This window comes from Peromyscus maniculatus, chromosome 8, assembly GCF_049852395.1.
Source record: "Peromyscus maniculatus bairdii isolate BWxNUB_F1_BW_parent chromosome 8, HU_Pman_BW_mat_3.1, whole genome shotgun sequence".
Lineage (NCBI taxonomy): Eukaryota > Metazoa > Chordata > Mammalia > Rodentia > Cricetidae > Peromyscus > Peromyscus maniculatus.
This window is the reverse complement of record NC_134859.1, coordinates 73458377-73484415: the sequence shown is the minus strand read 5'-3', so window position 1 is coordinate 73484415 and position 26039 is coordinate 73458377. Positions and strand designations below refer to the sequence as shown.

At 42.3% G+C, this 26039-nt stretch overlaps 1 protein-coding gene across 2 annotated transcripts in view; it reads left to right on the top strand.

Moving 5' to 3' along the window:
- Positions 1–24433, top strand: part of Vmp1 (vacuole membrane protein 1) — a 105713-nt gene extending 81280 nt beyond the window's left edge. For both annotated transcript variants that reach the window (XM_006983196.4, XM_016001747.3), the window contains exons 10-12: positions 5241–5302; positions 22622–22724; positions 23645–24433. In XM_006983196.4, coding sequence (XP_006983258.1) covers positions 5241–5302; positions 22622–22724; positions 23645–23788 — 309 coding nt within the window. In that variant the 3' untranslated portion in view covers positions 23789–24433. The remainder of the gene's footprint in view (positions 1–5240; positions 5303–22621; positions 22725–23644) is intronic.
- The last annotated feature ends 1606 nt before the right edge of the window (positions 24434–26039 follow it).

The following is a 26039-nucleotide window of genomic DNA, read 5'->3' as shown; positions in this document are numbered from 1 at the left end:
GGGGAGAGACAGGTGGCTGAGGAGGTGAGGAAATGCTGGCTGTGGGTTAGAGAAGTGAGACTCTGCTGCTCTTAGCATCCCCTTTCAGATACCCACAAACAGAGAAAGGCTAAGAACCTAAGTGAGAGAGAAATGCTTGTGTCTTGGACTGTAAACTCTCCCATCTAAGGACAAGTCTCATTGATAAAAATTAACCTGGAAAGAATGTGTTTTTAATCAGTGTGGCTTGCAGCAAATAAAAATTTACTAAAAGAAAGTTAAGAACAGTGGAATCATATCTCTGAAAATAAAAATCTATCCCCAGTGATTCTTCCTAACACTTCCCTGGCTCTGGCAATTAAAGAGGAGAATGAGGGACTGAAGAGATGGCCCAGCAGTTAAGAGCACTGGCTGCTCTTCCAGAGAACCGTGGTTCATTTTACAGCACCCACATGGCTGCTAATAACCACGTGTAGCTCTAATCCCAAGGAATCTGACATCTTCTGGCCTCTGTGGGCACTGCATGCACATGATACACATACATGCATGCAGGCAAAACACCCACTGACAAAGAAATCGATCTTTTAAAAGGAGGCGGGGATGCCAGGCGTGTTGTTCATGCCTTTAATCCCAGCACTCACTGAGAGATCAAAGCCAGCCCTGCCTACATAGCTAGTTCTAGGCCAGCCAGAGATACATAGACCCTGTCTCAAAAAGGGGGTGGGGAGAAGATGAGAGGATCATGCCTTTGAGAACTGTCTTTTGCTGTCAAAATGGTCACTCAATAGTCAGTGATGTCTTTTTCCTCCTTCAAGGAGTTTATTTCTTCCCACTTGTATTCAGTATTTAGTTCAATGTCAAGTGTGGTGGTGGTGCACACCTTTAGTCCCAGCACTCGGGAGGCAGAGGCAGGTGGATCTCTGAGTTTGAGGCCAGCCTGGTCTACAGAGTGAGTTCCGTGATACACAGGGCTACAGGGTTTGTAAAACCCTCCCAAAAAGTATTTGGTTCGGTGAACACAAGTTTTTTAATACTTCAGTGCTACTTACATGCTGAATATATAAACATTTTATGAAAATTTAAAAAAATAAATATTTTATTGAATAATAATAATATTTTGTAATATTTCTCAAGATAGTTTTTCTCTTTGTTTTTTTTTTTTAGGGGCTAAAAAATGCTAACATAGCTTTTTGAGTTGTAAATACTTAAGTACCCAGTCATTTCAATTCTTACAACAGTTTGTCTCATAATCTGTGTTGTTTTATGTGTTTGAATGTTTTACCTACATGTAATGTATGTGCACTCTATGTATGCCTGGTGCACAAGGAGGCCAGGAGAGGATGTCTCGTGGGTGCTGGGAACCAAACCCTAGTCCTCTTCAAGAGCAGCAAGTGCTCTTAACTACTGAGGCATCTCTCCAGCCCCATATTCTGTAAATTTATATCTGTCTTATTTTATTCTCCCTTAATAAATTAACTTTATATTATCATAAATTTTTGTTGCAAGTTTCTTTTTTATTAGTTCTTTGGAAACTTTGTGCGATGTATTTTTATCCCATTCATCCCCTCTCCACCACCTTCCATACACACCGAACTTTATATTATCTTTTTTTTATTTTTAATTCATCAAGTCCAATTTGTGCTGCCCATGTATGTATTCATAGATATACGGCCTTTCCCTGGAGCGTGGTAAACCTACCAGGGGCCATAGGCCTAAGAGAAAATGTTAATGCTAAGCACCTTTCTATAGCTGTATGTGCATAGCTTATCAGACCTTTTGTTTCAGAAAAGGGGTCAAAATTGGTAGATTTTTAAACATCCTAAGAAGATTTTCTTCTAAGATACACCAATTCATGCTTTTTAATGTTGTACCTCAGACTTACCTACATCTGGTGGAATTCTGGGATAAAGGAAGTACTCTGAGTACATTTGTCACACTTGGAGTGGCTAATGAGTAAAACATGTCCCTAAGAATGCTAGTGGCTGGAATTTGAACCTGGCTCAAGCTGGGTATCCTTTCCGGTGCTCTTTCTCCTGCCTTGTCTTCACAAAGTTGTTGATGTGATGAGGGCAAGTGAATGGTCTGCTGTTTATCAAGACCAATGGCAGGTATGAGGTAGTTTTGCAGATTTCAAAGAGAGCAAACGTACATTTAGAAGTAAAAAGTCTTGCCTTCAGACCTGGAATTCAAACCAAGCTCCAGAAGTTGAAGTTTGTTCTCCACTTACCATGTAGAAACAGAAGGAAGACAGTCTATTTGTGTTTCTGAAAGGCAAGAATCTGGGTTCCTTTACTGACTGTGGGAAATGTGTACCGTGTTCCATTGTACATAGTAACATGTTTATAAAGGCATGTCACTTGATGTGCATCCAGATGTAGCTTAGGAGAACAAGCCTTTCTCATTCCTTGAGTAGGCAGTATTAATGAGTAATATAAACATTCTGGCCGGTTCCAAAGTCCAGGGAAACACCCACACACAAATTTTTCTGTGTGCTACTAAAACCTATCTTCTCATTTGCTTTTCTTTCATCCTTTTTTTTTTCTCAGCTTGACGTTAGACAGCCTTCCAATAACTTATTTTTATTAATGCCTTTCTGTCTGTTTCTTCCTGGAAAAAGTTCCCATCAGCACATCCGCTGTGTTAGGTCCTGTTTATTCACTAGGAGATGCAACTTCTCTGCTTAGAGCGGGATCCTCACAGACATTGTCTTGCTACCAAATGATGAAGAAAATTAACATGATTGTCTATGTTCATCTTACTTACTTACCATGACTATTGTTTGTTTTTTGTTTGTTTGTTTTTTGCCTGTCTGCATCCCCATGAACGGAAACACATACATATGTGGATTCTGAGTCCCAGAAATGTTTCTTTTTTTTTTTTTTTTTTTTTTTTTTTTTTTTTTGGGTTTTTCAAGACAGGGTTTCTCTGTGTAGCTTTGCGCCTTTCCTGGGACTCACTTGGTAGCCCAGGCTGGTCTCGAACTCACAGAGATCCACCTGCCTCTGCCTCCCGAGTGCTGGGATTAAAGGCGTGCGCCACCACCGCCCGGCCTCCAGAAATGTTTCTTCCTTGGATCACTGAGGTTTTTTTGTTTTGTTTTGTTGGTTTTCCAAAACAGGGTTTCTCTGTGTAGCCCTGGCTGTCTTGGAACTCACTCTGTAGACCAGGCTGGTCTCAAACTCAGAAATCTGCCTACTTCTGCCTCTTGAGTGCTGGGATTAAAGGCATGTACCCCCACGGCCTGGCTTTCACTGAGGTTTTCTAACACTGGCGATAGCCTCTGGCACGTAGTAGGCACACACTACCAATTTGATGACTGGTCAGTTTAACCTTTTGACCACCAAAGGCATCTTCGCTCATGCTCTCTTCTTGGTTGGCTCTGGCACCGTTGGTTTCCTCTGCTCACATCCTTTGCCCCTCACAGCCCGTTCCCTGTTTCTTGTATGCACATGAGTGAGAAAGATATCCAGGGGTCTGTGCATTGCATCTGTCTCCTAGAATCCCCACTCAGACCACCAGCCTTGAAGACTGAGACATGTGTTCTTAAATGGCTGACACATTTTATGTCCTACCCAGCACAGTGAATTTTTAAGCTGTTGCATATAAAAAGGAAATTTTGTTTTGTTTCTCAAGCAATGAAGTTGTGCAATTATTGGGCACTGGCTGATTTTGCATTGTTAGGCAATGATGGTAGGGAAAGCTTATGGTGTTGAAATCACTGAAAGTCACACCATTATTTCTGTTGATTAGTGAAAGACTTACGGCCCCAAATAGCTGGTTTATGGTGTAGACCCCTATACCAGTGCTTTTCTGAGAGATTTTTACTCTGAGTGAGAGTTGTCTTGTTAGGCTGTAATACCCTTCCACTAGTTCTGTAACCTTGATGTGTTGTTCTTCTTGCTGAGTTCTGCCTTAGAGCAGCCCTGCTTGCTACCTGCCTCACATCCATAGGGAGTAGATAAAAGGAAGGCTGCTGGTATTTATTGTATTCCCATCCCTCCCCTTGGGTTACATTGGCTAGAGTAATCATTTAACAAACAACAACAGAGCACTCAAGAGTTCTTGTCAGGAATTTGGAGACACTCCAGGAATCCAGTTTATTCATATTTAGTTAGAGAATTACGGTGCATCCTTATAAGCTAAAGTTAAACAGAAACTGTTGAATCCCTAATCAATCACGCACTTACATGTGACCTTTCCTTCCCTGTCCTTCTGTGTCACGTTGCTGGCTGCTGCTGCTGCTTCCTTTTTCTTCCCTTTTAACTGCTAGTGGCATTTCCGAGAGAGAAAGAGAGATCTACCATTTCTAGAAAAATCAGGAAAGTTCTTCAAGATTTTGAAGAAATGGTCTCAGCTTTGTGTTTCCTAAAAACCCTTAATATTGCCTAATGTTATCCATAATATGTACTTTATGCTCACATGTGTTGAATCAAGCTGAGAATATTTGCTACCTGTTAGTACCAGAAGTATTTTGTTATTGTCTTTTTGTTTTGTTTTGTTTTTTTGTTTTGTTTTGTTTTGTTTTTTGAGACAGGGTTTCTCCTTGTTGTTTTGGTACCTGTCTTAGATCTAGCTCTGTAGACCAGGCTGGCCTCGAACTCACAGAGATCCACCTGGCTCTGCCTCCCGAGTGCTGGGATTAAAGGCATGCGCCAACACTGCCCAGCTTGTTATTGTCTTAAAGTCAGATATCAATATTTTTAATTAATAGAGTACTTCATATTCAGCAGACTAAAAACTTAGAAAGTCTGATGAGGACTCTGATCCTAAACCTGGAAGGTCGGGCTTGTTCAGGTTCTGGGAACTTTGATCTTGTTCCTGTAAAAACTTCCTAAAGCAAGAGGCAGTCTTCCTCAAATCTCTGATGTAGATTTAGGCCAGACACCTATTGTTAGAGTAATCAGCTTTGAGTCCATGGTGGGAGCTGTATGGGAACCCATGGCTTCTGCTCTGTGCAGGATTCTGAGATGAAGCAGAGTGGCTTCATCTCCGTTCTTTCCTCCCAGTCTCGGGTTGCATGACTCACGTTTTCTCTGAGACACAGTCCTGTATCCTTGTGAAAGACCACAGCTGTGCTTAAGGAAAAGCATCTTTAAAATGCCAACTACGATTTGAGTTCAATGGTCTCTTATTTTAAAAGAAATATTAAAATTACTGTTAGGGGCAGCACATCATATCTTTTTTCTTTTTAAATAATTATACTTTAGAATTACAGGTTGTTCTTTTAAATGACTTTATTTTAACCGGTGTTTTCTTTACAGAAAATCTTCGTTATAATAACTTTCAGCAAGCACATCGTGGAACAGATGGTGGCTTTCATTGGGTGAGTAATTCCTTAAAGACTAATATTAATATTGTGCTTTGAGTAGAGTGAATGTGTGTGGAAGAGTAAGTTAGGATGAAAAATTAAAACGGCTCTGTTTGTGAGAAACAAAAAGTATTTACCCTGTTGTTAGTTATTGAAAAGACATTCTTACCCAGCTGCAGGGAAGAATGAAGCTCACTTTTTCCACTTTTTTGGAAACTAACTATGTATCAGTTCACGTAATTCTTGATTTTAAAGAGCTTTGGGGTTAGTGTCTGTGGCCTCTCTTTGTAGAAAAGGCATGCATGTGTCGTTACAGTTTAATGGAGCTTTAGGCCAACTACACAGTTTCAAGTTCCATTAAATATAAATCATACATAAAGTTTGAGTAGTTCATTAAAGGAGGTGCAGTGGTATGGTATAATATTCTCAAAATTTATCAAGTAGGAAGCTGTTACTTCACTAGAGAAAAATTAGCCCAATAAAAGGGCCAAACTATCCAATGCTTTTGTTTGATTATTTACTTATTGCAATTTAACATACAGTTCAAATGATAATATCACAAAATCATCGCTACAAGTCAACAAATTATTAGTACAATATATGAATTGTTAATACAACATTTTAACATACAGTTTGAATGATAATGTCACAAAGTTGTTGGCTACAGGTCTACAAAACAGTGCAGAAATACTGATTTTGATTAATCTTCAGCTGGAATCTGAACAGAGTCAGGTGTTGGAAATAAAACCAAGAACTGTTGGGTTCTGAGCTTGCATCATCCGTCATGTGTTCTTTGTATTCATTTTTTTGCAAGAGAGAATTTTCTTTCCTTTAGTAGTAGAGTGTGCCATGATGGAAACATGTTAGCTTAAAGTGCACTCTGCTTATCCTGAATGTCAGTCTGCATCTTAAAAGTCACTGACACCAGCAAACATTTGTGAAAACCTTTACTATTTAAAATGAGTTGCTACTTGGTGATGAGTTTGTGTTGGTTTGTTTTTCTTTAAACCGTGCACTATATAGCATAATTACTCTTATGTATTATGTTTTATAGTAAAAATCGTTTTTACAATATTTTATATCATTGCTAATGAAATAAGGAAAACTACATTCTTGAGACTATACTAAATAGAACCAAGTATTGCTTTATTAATTCCTAAATTTCTGATTATTGATGTGGAGTATAATTTATACATGAAACTGTAACCTCTCTGGTTTTTGTGCTGCCTGAATCTGTGTAAACAAATGCTTCATATGTCACTATATATCACTTTCAAAGCAAAGGAAGGGGAGGTGGGTCCGCTGGTACAGGCCTGTCTTCCCAGCCCTGGGGAGGCTAAGGGTGGGTCAGAGTTTGAGGCCCTCCTGAGGTACGTCTTTCGTGGGGTGGGGGTGGGGATGGATATTCTTGTCTCCCATTTTTGAAATGTGAGGAAAATATTCATCCATTCTTAGAGATTACTCCACCTTCTTTGAGAAAATTCTGAAAGAACAGACACGTTGTAAGCTGGTTGTAAGCTGTCATTCACACATGCGCACACAGTGTAGAACGACAGTGCTGGGTGGCACCCACTTCATTTCTCCTCTCCTCAGACTAAACCTTGTAGCAGTAATAGTTTCGGTTACTTTTCTCCTCCTCCACCATCACCTCCAGCCTGTGGGGTTTCTAGACGCTGGCATTACAGAGCCGCCTGGCTCATCTGCTGAAACTGTTTCTGACCTCCCCAATGATCCGTTACACCCTGCCACCATCAGTAACCTTACAATTTTAACTGGGCATGTTTCCAACAGTATCCTCAATCCTCTGCTCCTTTTTGCTTAGCACCCTCACTTGGTTTCCTTTTGTTCTTAAAAGAAAAATGAAAACTCCTCGAGGTGTATAAAGCTCTGAGTGCCTGTCTCCTGCTCAAACAGTGGCACAGATGCCTGTGATTCCCACTGTGATTCCCGCTGTTCATCTTTGAGCCTGCTCTTCCCTTTGCCTGTCTTGGGACGCCTTACCCTTTGCACCCTTACGTTCTTCATTATGAGGGACCATCCCATGCATTGGTAATAAGACGGCTGACAGTGTCCTCGTCCTCTACACGGTGTATGCCCCTAGCAGTACGCTCCCAGTCTAACAAGTCATTCCAGGGCTGAAACAATTGCTCAGCAGAATACCATTTGGGCAGCACGTGGAGGCCCTTGGTTCAATCTCTGGAAGTGTAAATACAATTATCACCTCATAGACATGGGTTACTCGGTTGTAGAGTATAGTCCTCACATGTAGAATGTTCCAAGTGTGTTCCCCACCACCACAAAAAATGTGTGTTTTCCACATTGGTGCCAAGTATTGTATGGAAGATAAACCCATCCATCATCCACAGTCAGAATGTCCATTAGATTTCAGCTTTTATTCTCAGAAAACCTTCTATGATTTGGTCAAATATTCCTGAGCTAGGGACCTCTCTGCACAGCAACATGTACTACATGCACTTACAGTTTTATTTTTGTGCTTACAAATATATGATTACTTGTCGTCGTCGTCGTCGTGGTCGTCGTCGTCGTGGTCATCATCGTCTCCCCCCTCCCCCCGCCTTTTTTTTTCTGGGAGTCTTATGTAGCCCAGGCCAACCTCAAATATTCTTACGTAGTTGAGGCTGGTCTTAAACTTCTGATCCTCTTGCCTCTGCCTCCTGAGTGCTGGAATTCTAGATGTTCCCCACAAGGCTCAGTTTATATGGCTCTGAGGATCAAATCTGAGACTTTATATGTGCTGAGCAAGCAGTCTACCAACTCAGCTACCTCTCTAACCCTGATCAACATCTTTTAGATCCACCCGTATCTGCCACCCAAGTGATGGGATAAAAGGCATGTGTCCCCATGTCCAGCATCTGTGCGCTTCCTAATACCAGAGAGCATGCGTTACTGTTCACTGAGCACCTGAGCACTTGACTTACACATAGCAGATCCTCAGGAAATGAATATATGCTATCCAAATAGAGAAGCCAGCAGGTCATTTGCATTAGCCCACATTCTTCTATTTGTTTCCTCAGATATTGGAGTTTCTAAGAAATTCTGCCGTTTCTCTACAGTATATAGAGGTTGAAGTGCCTTTAATATTTGGACAACTTAGTTAAAGTGTGGTATATTCTGTTTTTCCAAGTCCCCAATTCCTTTCTTTTAAACTGCACTGGCCTGGTCCCTCAAAGAATCCCAGTGAGGGGCTAGACAGATGGCTCTGGCTTAGAGCACTTCTAGAGAGCCCAAGTTTGGTTTCCAGCACCCACATTGATGGTTCACAACCACCTGTAACTCCAGCTCCAAGGGATCCCAGTCCTCTGGCCTCCAAGGGCAACTTTACTAGTGCACATACCTACATGCAGACACATATCCACACACATTATCAAAATTATGTAAGTCAGGCAGTAGTGATGCACGCTTTTAATCACAGCATTTGGGAGGCAGAGGTCATATCTGTGAGTTTGAGGCTAGCCTGGTCTACAGAATGAGTTCCAGGACAGCCAGAGCTACACAGAGAAACCCTGTCTTGAAAAAAACCAAAGTAATAATAATAATAGAAAAAATTCTTTTTCTCTAAAAAATAGAAAGCCTGGGGATGTGGCTTAAGTGTTTGCCTAGCTTGCACAAAGCCCTGGATTCAGTCCCCAAGACCACATGAAACAGATGTGGTAGCACATGCCTTATATCCCAACAAGCAGGAGGTACAAGCTGGAAAATTGGAAATTCAAGGTCATCTTCAGTTATACAGAGATTGGGGCCAGACTGGCTACAAGAAACTCTTTTTTTAAAAAATTGATTTTCATTCTAATACATTCAAGAGTTACTAGGTTCGTATTTTTATTGAATCAGATAGGTAGTGTTAGTCTTCAAAATTTTCAGACATGATAGAATTCCCCAATATCTTTGTCTTTTTCACAGGACTAGCTGCAAGGATTATCTCAGCTTCTAGATTAGCTATTAAGTCATATAAGTATGGGGCAGAATTGATGGTTCAGTGGTCAAGTAAACAAACAAATCTTTATCTTTAAATAATGAAAGTTACTTAGATTTGGTTTCATTATCAGATGCCAAAAGATAGCTTTTTAGTATTTTGTCAGTAATAAAAGTATAATCGCAATCTCTAATCAAACATGACAAGATTTGTTTTCCTAAGTTTTGGAATAGAAATTGTTTTTGTTTTGTTTTCTCTTTTGAGACAGGGTCTTTACATAACCCTAGCCATCCTCAAACTCATAGAGATCTTCCTCTGCCTCTGCTAGGATTAAAGGCCTGTACTGCCTGCCAGCCTGGCTGAAATAGGAAACGTTTTTAAATACATGTTCAATTGTTGGTGGTGGCACACACCTTTAATTCCAATATTCAGGAGGCAGAGACAGGTGGATCTCTGAGTTGGAGGCTAGCCTGGTCTACAGAGTTCCAGGATAGCCAGGGCTACACAGAGAAACCCTGTCTCAAAAAATAAACAAAAGTGTGTGTGTGTGTGTGTGTTAGCACTGCACAAAAATAAATATGCCACTAAACCAAGAATGAAGGCATGAGTTCATGTAGCTTGGGTTTGTCTAGTACTAGCTTTAAAGCTGAGAATGATCTTGAACACTTTCTTTCTCTCATTTCCTTCCTTCCCACCTCCATCCATTTCTTTCTCTACCCCCACACCCCACCCCACCCCACCCTACCCTTGCCTCTCTCTTTTGTAACAAGTTCTCAACTGTGTATCATGGCTGGCTTGGAACTCACAATGTACCACATTGGCCTTGAACTCATAGAGATCCACCTGCCTCTGTTTCCTGGTCCCTGGGATTAAAGGTGTATTTACCACACCTGGCTGAAATTACTTTTTTATTATAGTCAGCCCTATTTTTACTTATGTGTGTATGTCCTTGTGAGTAAATTCTAGACGTGTTTGGGCACCAGTGCAGACCAGAAGAGAGTGTCAGAATTCTTAGAGCTGGAACTCCAGGTTACAACTTACAACTTACAGGTGGTTGTAAGCCATCGAGCCTGTGTGCTGGAAACCCAGCTCCGGTCCTCTGAAGAGCAGCCTGTGGTGCTCTTCACTGCTGAGCCCCTCCAGCCCTGTGGACTGCTGTTGGTGGGGGTCGTGGTGGTACTGGTGGTTGTGGTTTTTTAAGACAGGGTTTCTCTATGTAATCCTGGCTGTCCTAAAACTCACTCTGTAGACCCGGCTGGCCTGGAACTCAGAGATCTGCCTGCCTCTGCCTCCCAGATGCCAGGATTAAAGGCAGCATGTGCCACCACCACCCAGCTTGAACGCCAGTCTTAATTTAAGTGTGGAGTAACCTAGCTAAATATGATACCCTAATTTAAATAGTGCTTATCGGGCTGGAGAGATGGCTCAGAGGTTAAGAGCACTGACTGTTCTTCCAGGGGTCCTGAGTTCAATTCCCAGCAACCACATGGTGGCTCACAGCCATCTGTAATGAGATCTGGTGCCCTCTTCTGTATACATAATAAATAAATAAAATCTTTAAAAAAAAAATAGCGCTTATCCTCCGATTGTAATTAACAGATTTATTTCCATGACAATTCTAGAAAGTAGTTGCCAGTATTACTAGGTTTAAAGGAAAGATTCCTTATTATCAACTTCTAAATCAATATATGTAAATACCTATACATGTAAATAATCAGATGTACTGGACCGCTTACATATTCTGAGAGATTAGGATATAGATAACAGCTTTCTAATTTATGGTGTGCTTAGCAGGTGGATAGAGACAGAATTCTATTGTTGTTTTTAAAGATTTTCTTAGCGGGGCAGTGGTGGCGCACGCCTTTAATCCCAGCACTCGGGAGGCAGAGGCAGGCGGATCTCTGTGAGTCCAGCCTGGTCTACAACATGAGATCCAGGACAGGCTCCAAAACTACACAGAGAAACCCTGTCTCGGAAAAAAACAACAACAACAAAAGATTTCCATGTATGTTGTTTTGCACTCTTTGAAGTAAGTCTGAGGAAAGAGTCACAGTCCTAGGAAATTTGAGCGTTTGAAAGGCATTATTATATTTCTTGTGGCCTGATTATTATGATGATGACATAAAACTGATTTTTATTTAATTATAGACTTCCTCTATTATGAGACCTGCACATATTTCTTAAAATGCAGAACCAAGTGATAAAAATTGTAATTATAAAATGACATGTTCCAGAATTCTCACCAAATAGAGGCTAAGAATTCCCAGAAAATAACATTAAGCTATGACTCGCAACAAGCCATATGCAGAACATTGGCTTGCTGTCAGCTTGCCAGGGTCTTATTGGAAGACAAAGTCCCCAGTTTTACCACACAAGAGAAGTTTCCATAACTCAGTCATTGAACTCGAGGCTGGGGGATGGGGTTGGCTGGAACAGGGACTTTTTGCCAGATACAGAATGTTCCATGCTCTTCTTTGCTGTCTCCTATTTTTGAGTTAACTTGGTGTTTGACCTCAGAGTCAGGCTTGCCTGTGGCAAGAGAGATCATTTGAACCAGTTAGTAATTAAGTGCTGAAATCGGAATGTTGTTTCTTGTTCCTCCCTCTATGGAAAGTAGTTAGAATGAGCTGTGTCAGGCTAGACCATGGGTGGAAAACTCAGCCTTTCCTTTTTGTTGTTTCTGTTGAGAAAGGGTCTCACTGTGTGACCTGGAACTCAGAGTTCTGCCTGGGATTAAAGGCATGGGCCACCTTGCCTAGCTATCTTTTCAATATAAAATGTAAACTAGCACCTGAGAAGAAGAATTTAAATCTATTTAAACCCCACCACTTGAACAAGATGCTAATTCGTTATATATTGTTCTTGGAGAGACAGAGTAGAGTGCTTGGCTGGTCTGGGCTTGGCGGGAAGAGACAGGGGTATCATGAGTCCAAGGCCAGCCTGGGTATATAATACCCTGACTCCAGAGTGATAGCTGTGGTCCTAACTTGTTTCTTATAAAATCTCATGTTCATAAAGACCAAGAGTCTAGTCCTTCAAGGGGATTGCTTGAGATCTATGATTTGACTTAAAATCAGCACTCAAGGCTCCAGGTTCCATACCCGGCACCAAACAACACCCATATTTCCCTATCCCCCTGCCAAGAAAACCAGAACAGCTCTTGGCAAGTCTTGGGTGTCAGTGGACACTGAGGAAGTTCAGAGCAGATATGAATATGAAGTCTTTCAAGTGTCCAGCAGAGCCTTTTAATTCCCCGTAACTGATGAACAAAGTGTTTGCTATAACTCTGCTAAGGAACGCATTCTTCCTGACACCCAAGATATGAATATTTCATGTCTGTAAACGATGGATCCCACCAGGAAAGGAGCTGTTGCCTGCTTTGAAGTAATTTTTCCCTTTTGCTCCCTATTGCTGAACCATATACTGCTTCATAAATAATTTTGTTTGCTGAAGGAAGAGAATGTATTTTTCATAAACTCATTATCTTGGACTATTTGTAGCTGTTGGAGGGGCTAGGTCTTCCCTAGCCCCCCAATGTACAAAGTATGTTATATAAACGTTGTGCTGTTAATACCGCAAATAAACTGAATAGCAAACAAAAAAATTGTAAACTAGTTCATGTCCCTGATTCTCTTTGACATTGATAATTCTGAAATAATTTTCTTAAAAAGTTATAGAAGTCGGGGGCTGGAGAGATGGCTCAGAGGTTAAGAGCACTGACTGCTCTTCCAGAGGTCCTGAGTTCAATTCCCAGCAACCACATGGTGGCTCACAACCATCTGTAATCAGATCTGGTGCCCTCTTCTGGCCTGCAGTCATACATGCTGTATACATAATAAATAAATAAATAAATAAATAAATAAATAAATAAATAAATAAATAAATAAATAAATAAATAAATCTTTAAAAAAAAGAAGAAGAAGAAAGAAAGAAAGTTATAGAAGTCTGGCCCGGGTGGTGGTGGCAAACGCCTTTAGTCCCAGCACTCTGGAGGCAGAGCCAGGTGGATTTCTGTGAGTTTGAGGCCAGCCTGGTCTACAGAGTGAGATCCAGTTCAGGCACCAAAGCTACACCGAGAAACCCTGTCTCGAAAAAAGTTGTAGAAGTCTGGACCACAAGTATTCATTTCTGTGATCTGGAAAAGGATAAATTGAGTTTAGGCCCAGCTTTGGGGACCCAGTTTTACACACTGCTTTTAAAGTGACCTCCCTCTGCAGGTGAGGAGAATGGCCCTTGTCATGTCTGTGGTGGTCTATAGAAACCCTTCAGTGTCCCTGTCATAGATACTGGGGTGCAGCATAGTTAGACTGTTCATGAGAAACAGTATCAGCATTTCAGTGGACTAGTAAAGCTAAAGTCCAGTTATGTTAGATGATGTAGCTTTTACAGGGTAAAGGGAAAGGCAAGCTAAAGGCATCCTTGACACTTTTAAATTACCCTATAAATACTTCTTAGATACATAAGCCTGTTCTTTCATTAATAGGAACCACTATGTGGTTTTAGATGAGAGAAATACTAGCAAAAAAAAACCCAAAACGAAACAAAACAGAAAATACAAATTATGGGGCTAGAGAGATGGCTCAGCAATGAAGAGCGCTTGAGCTTTCCAGTGGGCCTGGGTTCTGTGGTGTGTACACCTGAGGGAGAGAGGAGGAAATGAAAAGCAGGCTGGGGGGAGGTGAGTAACAATAAAGATATAGAAGCTAGCTAGGCATGATACTGAATACACACCTTTAATCCCAGCACTCTGGAGGCAGAGGCAGGTGGATCTCTGTGAGTTCGAGGCCAGCCTGGTCTTCATAACAACTTCTAGGACAGCCAGAGCAACATAAAGAAAAATATCAATGGAAACAGATCAGAATTCTTGCCTGGACGCCCACCCCTGTAATCTTTGCACTTAGGAAGCTGAGGCAGGAGTATTACCATGATTTCGAAGTCAGCCTGAGCTACGGCATATTACTCTATCTCCAATAAACACAACCTGATGCATTGATGAGCTTCTGTTCTTTGAAACTGGCATGAAGATGTGTTTCCAGGGTGTGCTGGGGCAGCACTGTAGAAAGCAGTGTTGTGTCCCTCCATGTTGAAAGCTGGGAATTTGCAGTCAGCTGTCTGAATAGAGCCAGAAGGATTGTTTTCACCCCGTTACTCCGGCTTCATTCACACAAGTCCCCTTTGTCCTCCCTGCTCGGCTCTGCATTCTGAAGGAAGGTGCTCTCCAGCAGCGAGCAAACCCTTGAGAGAGGTCTCAGTCATGTGCTGGTTCTTACAGGAAACTCTCCCAATGTTCAAAAGCAAGGGCAGTTGTTGCCAAACTTGTGTGCTTGAAACTCAGGGAGGCAGTAGCAACCATATGCCTGAGGTTTCTGGATGAAGCAGAGTGGTCTTCCAAGCCTGGAAGAAAGGGGTGGTATCATGTATAAATAAAACTACCAGGTACACAGTGAGCTAAATTGAATACAAAAGTTTTAATTATTCCAGAGGGGCACAAATGCAAATAAAATTCAAGATGTTTTAATCCCAAGCCCTGAGGTTGAATCACAGCAAATTTTAGAAGGTGTCAGAGACTGTCAGTCCAAACAAGCCCATGGAAGAAGCCCTAAATTGTTCAGTACAGTGTGTAATTCTCACTCTGGATTTGTTTTATGTTAGAGTACTCTTCCAAAATCCTGGTGTGTAAAGAAACCACAGCTTAGGTCCAAAAGGAAGTAAATGTACAAGTCACCAACTTCCCCTTACAATACCAGCTTCATAGATTTAGTTTATGTTCAATTAAGTGGTAACACAGTAACACTCTCATTCCAGAATTACTAATACCCAGAATTACTACTAGACCTTATTTTTACTAGGTTAAAAATGCTGATTTGCTCTGGGCAGTAGTGTCATACGCCTTTAATCCTAGCACTCAGGAGGCAGATATCTGTGAGTTCCAGGACAGCCAGGGCTACACAAAGAAACCCTGTCTCAAAAAACAAACAGTTCTGGTTTTCAGTCTGTGCCCATCCACTCTTACTCCCGCATTATTAAGTAACAATTGGGGTCTTCTGATTTTTCCCTCTAGTCTCTGAGGGCAGGACAGCTGTAAATATCAATGCAAGCCTAGGAGATGGCCTTTGGCTTCTTTAGAAGGCTTCTTGATAAATTCCCCCACCCTTTCTAAGGAGTCCACCTTCAGAGGAGGGTGTCGGGTAATCTGTCTTTGTTGAATCAGGCCAGGAGTCTGAGGTCGGTTCTGAGTCACTGAATAGAGCTCTAGTATTGGTTGGTCCCCAGGGAAACTGGTGGTTAAATACTGTGAGAATCTTTATCAGACAGGAAATGACAACTCATTAAAATACTAACGGTTAAGCCTGTTTAGATCACTCACTGTCTGGGGCGGGAGGTGGGGGGTGGGAGGGTTAACTTTACAACGTTTCACTGGAGTGTACATATTTCTAAAAACAGAATTATTTACAAGTCTCTTACCAAGAAAGAGAATTATCTCCTCTTTGTGTAGAAGACAGGTCTGCATATGATGGAAGTAAAATGGGAAGGGGCTTCTATTTTATCCCCAAAGTTCAGCCCACTGTTAGCTTAAATGTCCAGTTCGTTCTCTTCGGAAAACTGCTGGCTTCAGCTGGACGTCCGTCATTCTAACCCAGAACATCAGTGTGAGCCTGTGGAGCCAGCGTCTGCAGACCGAGTCAGAAGACTTGGGAGTTCTAGGCCAGCCTGTGCTCCACATGGAGATCCTGCACACCACCCATCACCCCTGCAAAAGAAGAAGAAAAGGGAGAGAGTTTTCTGCGGAGGGCTCTATTCCTATGCTTCTAAACTGCATCCCAACTGTATCTTAAATGATAGAATTCTCCAGAAGATCCAGTGCCCGCCTGTAACCCCAGTACTTGAGAAACCCAGGCAGGAAAACAAACAAAAAATGCAAGGAAGAATTCTCTGAAGACAGAGGGTAAATTTCATTTACTAATGAAATTTACTAATTGAATCCAGGAAATTCTTAAGACAAAAGTTTTCTCTCCGAGCACAGGTGTTAAGCACAGGTTTGGCTGTCCAGATTCTAAAAGACTCTTCGCAGCTGTCCGTTAGAAAGACAAGAGAGGGTCGGACACAATGACTCACGCCTGTAGTTCCAGCCCTCTGGAGGCAGGGGCAGGGGGGTCTCTGAGTTCCAGCAGGACAGCCAAGGCTATGTAGAGGAAAGGGAGGTGGGTAGGAGGAAGGGGAAAAGAGGAGATTGATTTTTGTACTAATAGCTTGCTCTCCACCTGGGCATTTAATTAGTCTGCTCACTAAGCCTTAAGATGGGTTTTAGAAGGCAGATGAGGCACATTCTTCTATTCCTCGCACTTGTGATGTATAGGCAGGAGGATCAGGAGTTCAAGACCATTCTTAGCTATGTAACAAGTTTCAGGCCAACCTGCGCTACATGAAACCATGTCTCAAGCAAATAAAACAGCCAATAAGATGGCTCTGTGTAAGAGCACTTACCAAACATGATGGCCCAGGTTCTTCCTTCCCTAAGACCATTTGTGAGCTGTCAGCAGCCCCGTGTTTGTACCTTGAGATGATTACTGTCTCATAATCACCAGAAGGGGTGTTAAATACCTTAGCCTCGAAGTGCTGTGCAGGGCAATAGAGTTGAAAACCACCTTTATACCCGTAATTTCCTGATTTCAGACCATGTCAGTATGTTTTTTACAATAAGATATTTAACTTACATGCTCCTAGTAGTGCTGAGATCCTGGGGGAAGTGGTTAAAAAAGAAACAAAGCTTGGGTTAAATTTAAAGTTTTGTTCATTCATGCCCCTGCAGTAGTCAAGAGGAATTTCTACTTCTTAACAAAACAGTACATTTTCGTTGGTTTGGTTCTGGGGTTTTTTTTGGTGGGGACAGATTGAGACAGACAGGTTCTGTCTTTGTAGCTCTGGTTGTCCTGGAGCATACTGTGTAGAGTAGGCTGGCTTTTGCCTCCCAAGTGCTGAGATTAAAGGAATATGCCACCATGCCCGGCATTGATGTTTTAATTTAGTTCCTGTATGTTATCGTGTGTGTGTGTGTGTGTGTGTGTGTGTGTGTGTGTGTGAGAGAGAGAGAGAGAGAGAGAGAGAGAGAGAGAGAGAGAGAGAGAGAGAGAGAGAGAGAGAATTTATAGGAGTCAGTTTTCTTTCCACCCTGGATCAGACATGGGCTCTCAGGCTTGTGGACAAGTACCTCACTCACTGAGCAGCATGGATGGCTTTTTTTGGGCTTTTAAGACAAGGTTTCACCATGTACTCCAGCCTGATCCGGAACTCGCTATTCTCCTGCCTCAGTTTGCCCAGTGCAGAGTTTATAGGCATGTTCTCCCTTTTTTGACAAAACAGTCTATTTTTTTCAGCTCATATTTCTGTTAAGCACATTGCCCCCATGTCATGACAATACATTAGCAAAAAACACTCTTGATGAGTGTAAGGAAAGGTTCAATATTTCACAGCAGGATAGAGTTTGGTTGCTATCTCCATGATGGAGAAGTAACTCAAAGTTAATTAGATGTGGTTTTATATGTGGTGAACCAACTTGAAACACAGTTTGAAAGAATTCCTATGAGAAGTAGGAATAATAATAATAATAACTGGATTCTAGTGTACTTGGAAAAGGCATAGAATCTGTATTAAGCAACAAATGAAAATTTGTGCATTGTGGAATAATCATCCCACCCACTCTTCACCAATCTCCGCCAGCTCTGAGGCTTCCTCAGGACTGTTCCTGACATATCTGAGAACAGAAAATAATGCAAGCCTTAATGAGGAAATAGGAGGAGAGTTCAGAGTACACATTCTTATTAGAAACCTGGTTTCTAGAAATAAGAGTTAAATGTGTTCTAAAAACTGTTTAAAATAAGAGAGTTTACTTACAAACTGGTCAGGGCTCTTTTCCCTCAAATGTTATTCTGAGTGTATTTGCTTGTTGGTTGGTTTAGTTGGTTACTTTTCAGTTGGTGGTGGTGGTTCTGTTTGAGATAGGGTCTACACTGTTGTCCAGCCCGCGGCCCATTGTGGCTCTGACCTGGAGCTTCTCCTGCCTCGCCCTCGTAGGTGCTGCAGTTGGAGGTGAGAGCCACTGCATACAGTCTTAGGTGCTGCAGTTGGAGGTGAGAGCCACTGCATACAGCTGGATGTTTTCTTTTTCTTTCTTCTTTAAAAACAATAATTACTGTTTGCCAGGAAGTTTGTCTTCTGTCTGGGCTAACATATACTTAGGTACAAAACCGTGAGAAACAGTCAGACACATTAAATCAAGTTTGAGTTCTGAGCTCTAGAGTTTCTTGTGGGTTTTCCCTGAAGAGTTTATGATTGGTTTTTGTTGTTCAGTTTTGTTGTTGTTTTTTTCCTCCCCCTGTTCTAAAAGTCAGTAACAAGAAACAAAATATCAAATACTCCCTACCATACACACACACACACACACACACACACACACACACACACACACACACACACACTCATTATCTGTTTGGGGGAGGTGTTTATTTTCAGAACAGGGTTTCTCTGTGTAGCCCTGGCTGCCCTGGAACTCATTTTGTAGACCAGGCTGGACTCCAACTCAGAGATCCCTCTGCCTCTGACTCTCAAGTCATCCACACAATTTTTTCTCCCTGTTGTTTAAAAAAAAGGAAAGGAAAGGAAAAAAGTAAGCCAGGCGGTGGTGGTGGCGCACGCCTTTAATCCTAGCCCTCGGGAGGCAGAGGCAGGCGGATCTCTGTGAGTTTGAGGCCAGCCTGGTCTACAGAGTGAGTTCCAGGACAGGCTCCAAAGCTACACAGAGAAACCCTGTCTCGAAGGAAAACAAAAAACAAAAGAGAATGAGACCACCTTCCTTCTTTTAATGATTTCTTATTGAGAGCAAATAGCTATTTATAAAGCTAGTTTAAGCACATTTTCGTCTAATAAATAGTACTACAGAATAGTTAAGTACTGAAACATAGTTATATTTGTATTTGTTCTTCTCCAACCTTGTGTTCCTCTGTCTCACAAAACTAGTTCTTTGAACTTACTTAGTACCTAATGGCAGACAGGACTTCACCCACTCTTGAGGTGAAGAGTTCTCAGGTGTGTGCACAAGGGAGCTCTGAACTTAATGCTTTCAGCATGAGATCTGTAAATCGACACGATCACACACACACTCATGCATGCATGCATACCTGCAAGCATGCTACTTCTAGTGTGTCAGAATGGACTTTTGCTTCTGGTTTCCTGCTCACATATAACTTGAGGAATGAATTTATGAGCTGTTATAGTTTGTCTTAAATGTGTGTTAGGAGTGACGACTGTGGCTGAGGATGTAGCTCAGTTGGTAGGGTGTTTTTGTAGTAACATGAAGCTGTGAATTCAACCCCAGCCCTGAATAAACTGGATGTGGTGGTGCATGCCTGTGACCCCAGCAGTCTGGAGGTAGAGGCAGGAGGATCATGAGTCCTTGGCAAGGCTAGGTAGTATCACAAGTTCTGACCCAGCCTGAGCTGCTTGAATCCCCATCTGGGGGAGGAAAAAAAAAAAAAAACAGAGGGGAGAAGTGGCCAGTAGAAAGATAGCTTAGTGGTTAAAAGCACTTGTTGCAATAGTTCTATTTTTTTCTTTCAAAAACTTTGGTATAAGAATACTTTGTGGAGACCTATGAGATGTCAGCAGGTTGAGATGCCTGATAGCCTGAGGTAGATTAAGGACAGAACCAAGAGTTGTCCTCTGCTGGACATGCTGGTGCACACCTGTTTTATCCCAGTACTCAGAAAGCAGAAGCAGCCAGGTCTCTGTGAGCTTCAGGCCATTCAGGGCTCCTAATGAAACCTTATCTTAGCAAAGGAAGGGGAAAGGGCCGATGGGATTGCTCAGTGGTTAGGAGCCCTGTTGGCGGTGCAGAGGGTTCAGTTCCCAACATCCACATGGTGACTCAACCATCGGTATCACCAGTTCAGGGGATCCAACACCCTCTTCAGGCCTCCTTGAGCACTGCACACACATGCAAGTGTATACATGCAGGTAAAACACTCATTTACAAATAAATAACTAAATCTAAAACAACAGTTATCCTCTGACATACACATACACGAACACACAATGGATAAATAAAAGTGTAATAAAGATTTTTTAAGACTGCTCTGTGTCAGGCATGGTGGTACATGTCTATAATCTGCAAGTCAGCTGACCCCAGAGTCTTAGAGTGAATGGATCAGCTGACCTTAGAGACTTAGACCGAATGGCAAATGCTTGTCTCTTCAGCCTCTTCTGAGGAGAATCTGAAATGGCAGCTGCCAGGCCCTTCCTCGCTGCCTGCAAGAACAGAAGAAACTTAAAATACTGTCTTAACTCTTGTAGCCAGCCTTGGTAGTTTGAGATGATGGTGTCCATGCTGGTGTTAGGGCTGAGGGAACTGACCTGTGAAGAGGGAAGTTCTTTCAGCTTTGTGCACCTGCCTCATTCAAAGCCAGTGTGTCTGCCCACGTATTTTGCTGGAATTGTTTTGCTATTTAGATCACTTATTTCTAGTGTAAATGGAGAGACTATTTGCATTCCTGCCTGTACTGTATAAGGAAAGGTTACTTGAACTACTAAGGAAATGCTTTTTTTTCTTTAAAAAAAAAAAAAAAAAGTTTGTCCTGTTTTTGTTCTTTAGTAGTTAGAATCGTTACTGATGAACAATAATAGCACAGCTGTGATCTACCTCACTAACATAAGACCACTTAGAAATCATTGAAATGTGGGCACAATGGCTCACACCTATAATCCAGCACTTGGGACAATTGTAGGCCCCAATCGTAGGGGTCATGGTGGAACTTTGTCTCAGGTAAAATAAAAGGTCCCTGAGAGAAAGAGGCCTGCCTGGGGACGGGGACTGCAGTGCCCTTCTGTCGGAGTCTGTTCAGGCCATTGTCACCTGCGGCCCCATCCCTTCTTTCTCCTTCCAGTCCCTTCAGCAGTGTCTTCTCTACCAAACATGTAGCACTGCACACTCTTCTGGTTTTCTTGTTTTCTTTTTCTTTTTCTTGTTTTGAAACTAGGCTAGCCTTGAACTCACAGGTGTCCACCTGCCTCTGCTCCCTGGGTGCCGGGACTACATGGGTGTGAAAACTCGCTAGCTGCACTTTGTCTTAAGGTGTTTGTTTTGGTTTGGTTTTGGACACAAGTCAGGGCTCCTTGAACTGTTAGGTGATTGCTAGGTAATGGGGTGGAAGAAAAGGAGTGGCCAGCGGTTGAGGGGTGCTCCTGTCTGGCAGATAGAACAGCAGAAAGAGACTCTTCCTCTTTTATTCCTCTGCTTTTGTAAGCAGCAACTTAATTGTTCCAGAAAAAAGATAGAGTTCACTGAGTCAGTACACTCAGCCCGAGCACTGAACACTGTTCACATGCGCCTTCCATACTTTCTCTGGCCCTAGGAAAAGTATAGGCTTGTTTGCCTGTTAGCAAATAAAACAGATGAGAAAATAAAGGGTACAGGAAATAAGGATGTTTACTTTTTCAAAGCTGCCCCACAGTACCGTTTTAAAAAGCCTGTTAGCTATCAAAAGAAAAAAAAGAACCCTGGGAGCCTGGGAGCTTCAGTTGCCAGACCGGTTTTACAACCCTGGCTCCACAGACTGGGGAGCTTGCTTGGTCCGGAGCCTTATCAGAGAGAGCTATCCAGACATCTTGGAACAGGCTGTTTGGTAATGTACAGGAGTTTCTGTGCAAACATCCATCATAAGCCATGAAATGATTCAAGGTCCGTAGTTCCTCTTTGTTCCTTTGTTAATCACTGACTTCTGGGGAGGGGGAGGTGCCTCCCGAATGTGCTAATGCATTCTTTTTGGATAAGGATGACGCAGGGATTGTCCTAATAAGGACTTAGATTGAGAAAGCACCTCCCACCCCCACACACACTATCCCCCACCCCCAGAAGATGGGACAGTCAGAACGAGGGAGGGCAGTTTCTTTTTTAACTAGAGATGACACAAGCATAAGTCATTTCCTTATTAATCGGTTTAAACCAGTTCTTACAGGAACCAGTGGTGATAAATGTGGGACTTCTCAGAAGTCATTCATTTTCTTCTTTGCGCCGGCACACCAGAGTGCAATCTCGGCTGCGCTGGCCTCTCCTGTGATAACATGGCTCTGGGCTCCCGTTCCTAGTTTCTCCCAGATAGAGTAATGTTGGAGATGTCTGTGCTCTAAGGACTGGCTTGAAGGAGGACTTTTTATCCACCAACAAGCTTCACAGGATTGCTTCAGCTCTGCTCTGATTGTTGTATTTTGTTCTTTTTATACAGTCCCTGCTTTTTTTTTTTCTTCTTCTTCTTCTTTTTAAGTCTGAAGGGTAAGTGGATTTTCTTTAACATTTCTCTTGCTTTTCTTCCCAAATGTCTCTTTGCTGTGGCTTTGGTACCTGCTTCCAGAGCTGTGCCCGGCATAGGTCCGTCTCTGCAGAAGCCTTTTCAGGAGTACCTGGAGGCGCAGCGCCAGAAGCTCCACCACCGAAGCGAAGTGGGCACCCCGCAGGTGAGCACCCTCTGGCTTCTCCCCCTCGGCAGCTTCAGGCTCAAATTAGATTCACTCTTCTCCCGATTTCTAGATGGAGTGAGTGATGTTTACCAGTCTGTTAGCATAAGTTGAGGCACTGTGTATTCCCCCTGGGGAATTTGTCTTTGTGTCTATAGGGTGTTTTCAGAAACAGGGATGGGGCAATGGAAGACAGCAGTCCTGTTGTGTGCAATGCTGTCTTGACCTTAAATGAGTTGTTACATACACTTCCAGACTGGGTTAGAAGTTAAAATCTATACCATCACCAAGTACTCGGTGACATGAGCATGGATATCCTTTTTCATTTCTGCTGTGGGAAATGAAAGCCACCGTTTGCTTTCTTCTTCCTTTCTTTCTTAAATAAAGCAAGGCCCCCACCACAGCTGAGCTTCTGACTTGAATAAACTAAGCCTGGCTGGTTTTGTCAGCAGTTCTGAGGCAGAGGAAAGAACCAGCCGGGATGAGTAAGCAGCAACCTGACCCACGAAACCTGAAAGAGGCAGTCGTTCGTGGAGCCCTACTGCTGTTGGTTATCCACACGTGGCTCACATTCGCATTCTAAAAGCAGCTCTTAACACTGAAACAGAGCTTACATTTCTTTCCCCTTCCCAGCAAGATCTGCAAGGCAGCTGTGGAGAGTAGACTAACAAGACCACTATTCCTAGGGCACAGTATAAAAAAAATAGCCCAAGTTAGCATCACTGTGCATCCAGCAGAGTGAACTCAGATGGCCAAGTGTAAATTTCAGGGTATCTAGAGACCCGGTTTTTAATTGTTTGAGTTGCCTAGGCAAACCTCAAGTTCTCATCATTTCCCTAGAAGCATTGTAAATAATATTCTTCCGACTGTTGAACTGAGGAAAGCCTTTTTCTTGAATTATTCTGCCTTCTTTCCTGCAGGGAGAAAACTGGTTGTCCTGGATGTTTGAGAAGCTGGTCGTCGTGATGGTGTGTTACTTTATCCTGTCTATTATTAACTCCATGGCACAAAGTTATGCCAAACGAATCCAGCAGCGCTTGAACTCAGAGGAGAAAACTAAATAAGCAGAGAAAGTTTTTCTTTGCAGAAGTTAGCATGGAGGGGGCCTGCCTTACATTGGGAGGGCTCCAACCAGGAAGGAAGATCCCCTCTTCCAGCCTGTATTGATTTTTAAAGCATTCTTCCTGAAGCAGTTTAGTCCGTATTTTACACTGACATCCTTTTCCTTTATGTGTTAAGGTAAGGTCTCCACCCTCCGTTCAATCCACATGTATTTCCTTAGGGTGGATGTGATACTCTGCTGCAGACTCAACCAAAATTGGCCTTCTGTTAACGTTCAAGGGCCACATGGTACAATTGGAGAACCCCTGCCACCCAAACATTCTAAAGTATGTTAAATATGACAGGCTTTTTAGGCTTGTCACAAATGATTGTTTTTTCTAAGTCATCAAATGTATATAAGTTATATATATTGGATAGCAGTCTTGCATGTCTATCATGGAACAATTGAATATGCCTTCCTTTCCCACCCTCAAAAAGGCCATTTTATGATGCATTGCACACCCTCTGGGGAAATTGATCTTTAAATTTTGAGACAGTATAAGGAAAATCTGGTTGGTGTCTCACAAATGAGTACACCATTTTTTATTCTGTATATTTAGAATGAAGTCGTGAAAACCTTTATAAAGACATCTTTGATCATTCCGAAATTGTGTCCGTTTTCTTTAGTGCTATGGTTTTTTGCTTCTTTTTCACTTCTGCCAAGTGAGTGGCAGCCTTGCCAAATATACGCACAAGCAGAATCACCTACGATTTCATGTATTGCCTCAGAGAGCCACCACCAGGGTATCTCGTTAGGCTGGATCGGGAGAGGAGGTTCCCCTAGCATGGGACTCTCTGGCTTGATGTAAACTGGAAGTAGTGATATATACATCAGAGGACACTAGTGAGAAATACTTTTCATGTTTGTGGTAGCTGTAGCTGTTTGTGTCCCACTTGAATAGATGGGAGTTTACTTCTGTGTGTTTCTGTGTGGTATTCTTAATGTGATTTTTTTTCCTTTGACATTTTTCTGATTGACCTGTTCATTTTGTTTTGCTTGGTAGGAGAATAAACAACTTTCTTTCCTAGAATTGGCGTTAAGCCCCGGCAGGCCAGAGACGCTTGCTTTGCTTTAAATCCTGCCTGGGCACCTCTTGCTTGCCAACCGTCGTGACATCTGCATGGCTGTACCACCTTGTCGGGTAGCTTATCAGACTGATGTTGACTGTTGGATCTCATGGCAACAGCAGTCGATGGGCTGTCTGACATCTTGGTATCTTTCATCTGACCATCCATATCAAACGTTTTCATTCAAACATAACCCAGCATCATGGTTTAGTCAATAATCGTGGTCCTTGCATCTGATGACACTTGAGCTTTCATGCCTTGGTACTGCAGAGAAAACTAACGAGGAAACTGGGGCAGTAACTATCATAACTAATCAATAAAGGGAAAGTTACCTTGCCTCATGGATTTTTGGAAAAGTTGTTACTTTGCTGTTTTTGGTTGGCTGGTTAGTTTTTGTTTGCTTTTTGTTTTTCTTTTCTTTTCAGGGACTAACAGTCTGTTACCTGACCTTACTTGAAAAACAGTGCCCAAATTAACAGATGGATTATTTATTTATTCATTTAGTTAGTTAGTTGAGATAAGGTCCCACTATGTAGAGCAGGCTAGTCTTGGACTCAAAAGTGCTGGGCTTAGACCAGTATCATTTGTATAGTCTTAGTTAGCTAACATCAGAATTCCCATGCTAGGTTCCCAATGTCTCTGCTCCTTTCTCCACCTATTTTAGTTTGTGTTTACTTGAAGAAAGAGAGGGTTAAGTATGAATTATACTTAGATGAAATCTTTGGGATTTATTTCTAAACTTGACTCAGGGTAGAATATTAGAGAAAGAAAAACTATTTCCTAAGCTAAAAATCTAGGAGACTAGTCAAATCCCAGACCCTGTTCATTTCGTCCTGGACCCCAGCTGAAGCGGTGTGATAACCCTTCCGTCCAGCTGCCTGGTTCCACATCCACTAGCATAGATCCAGCTACATGCCTCCACAGATACTGCTGCTTAGTTCCAGCCAGTAGGAGCCCAGGAAACCTGCAAGTGCAGTGGTGTGATAGTCCTGAAACTTGAGAGGGCTTGGGCATTCCGACTCCATCTCTACATAAGTCTGATTTTGTTCCTTACCACATCCCAGCTAAATGACCCATCAGCAGTTTACACCCTTGAGCACTACCGTGGGAATGGGAGCCGGGCTGGCTTCCATGGCTTTCTGGAAT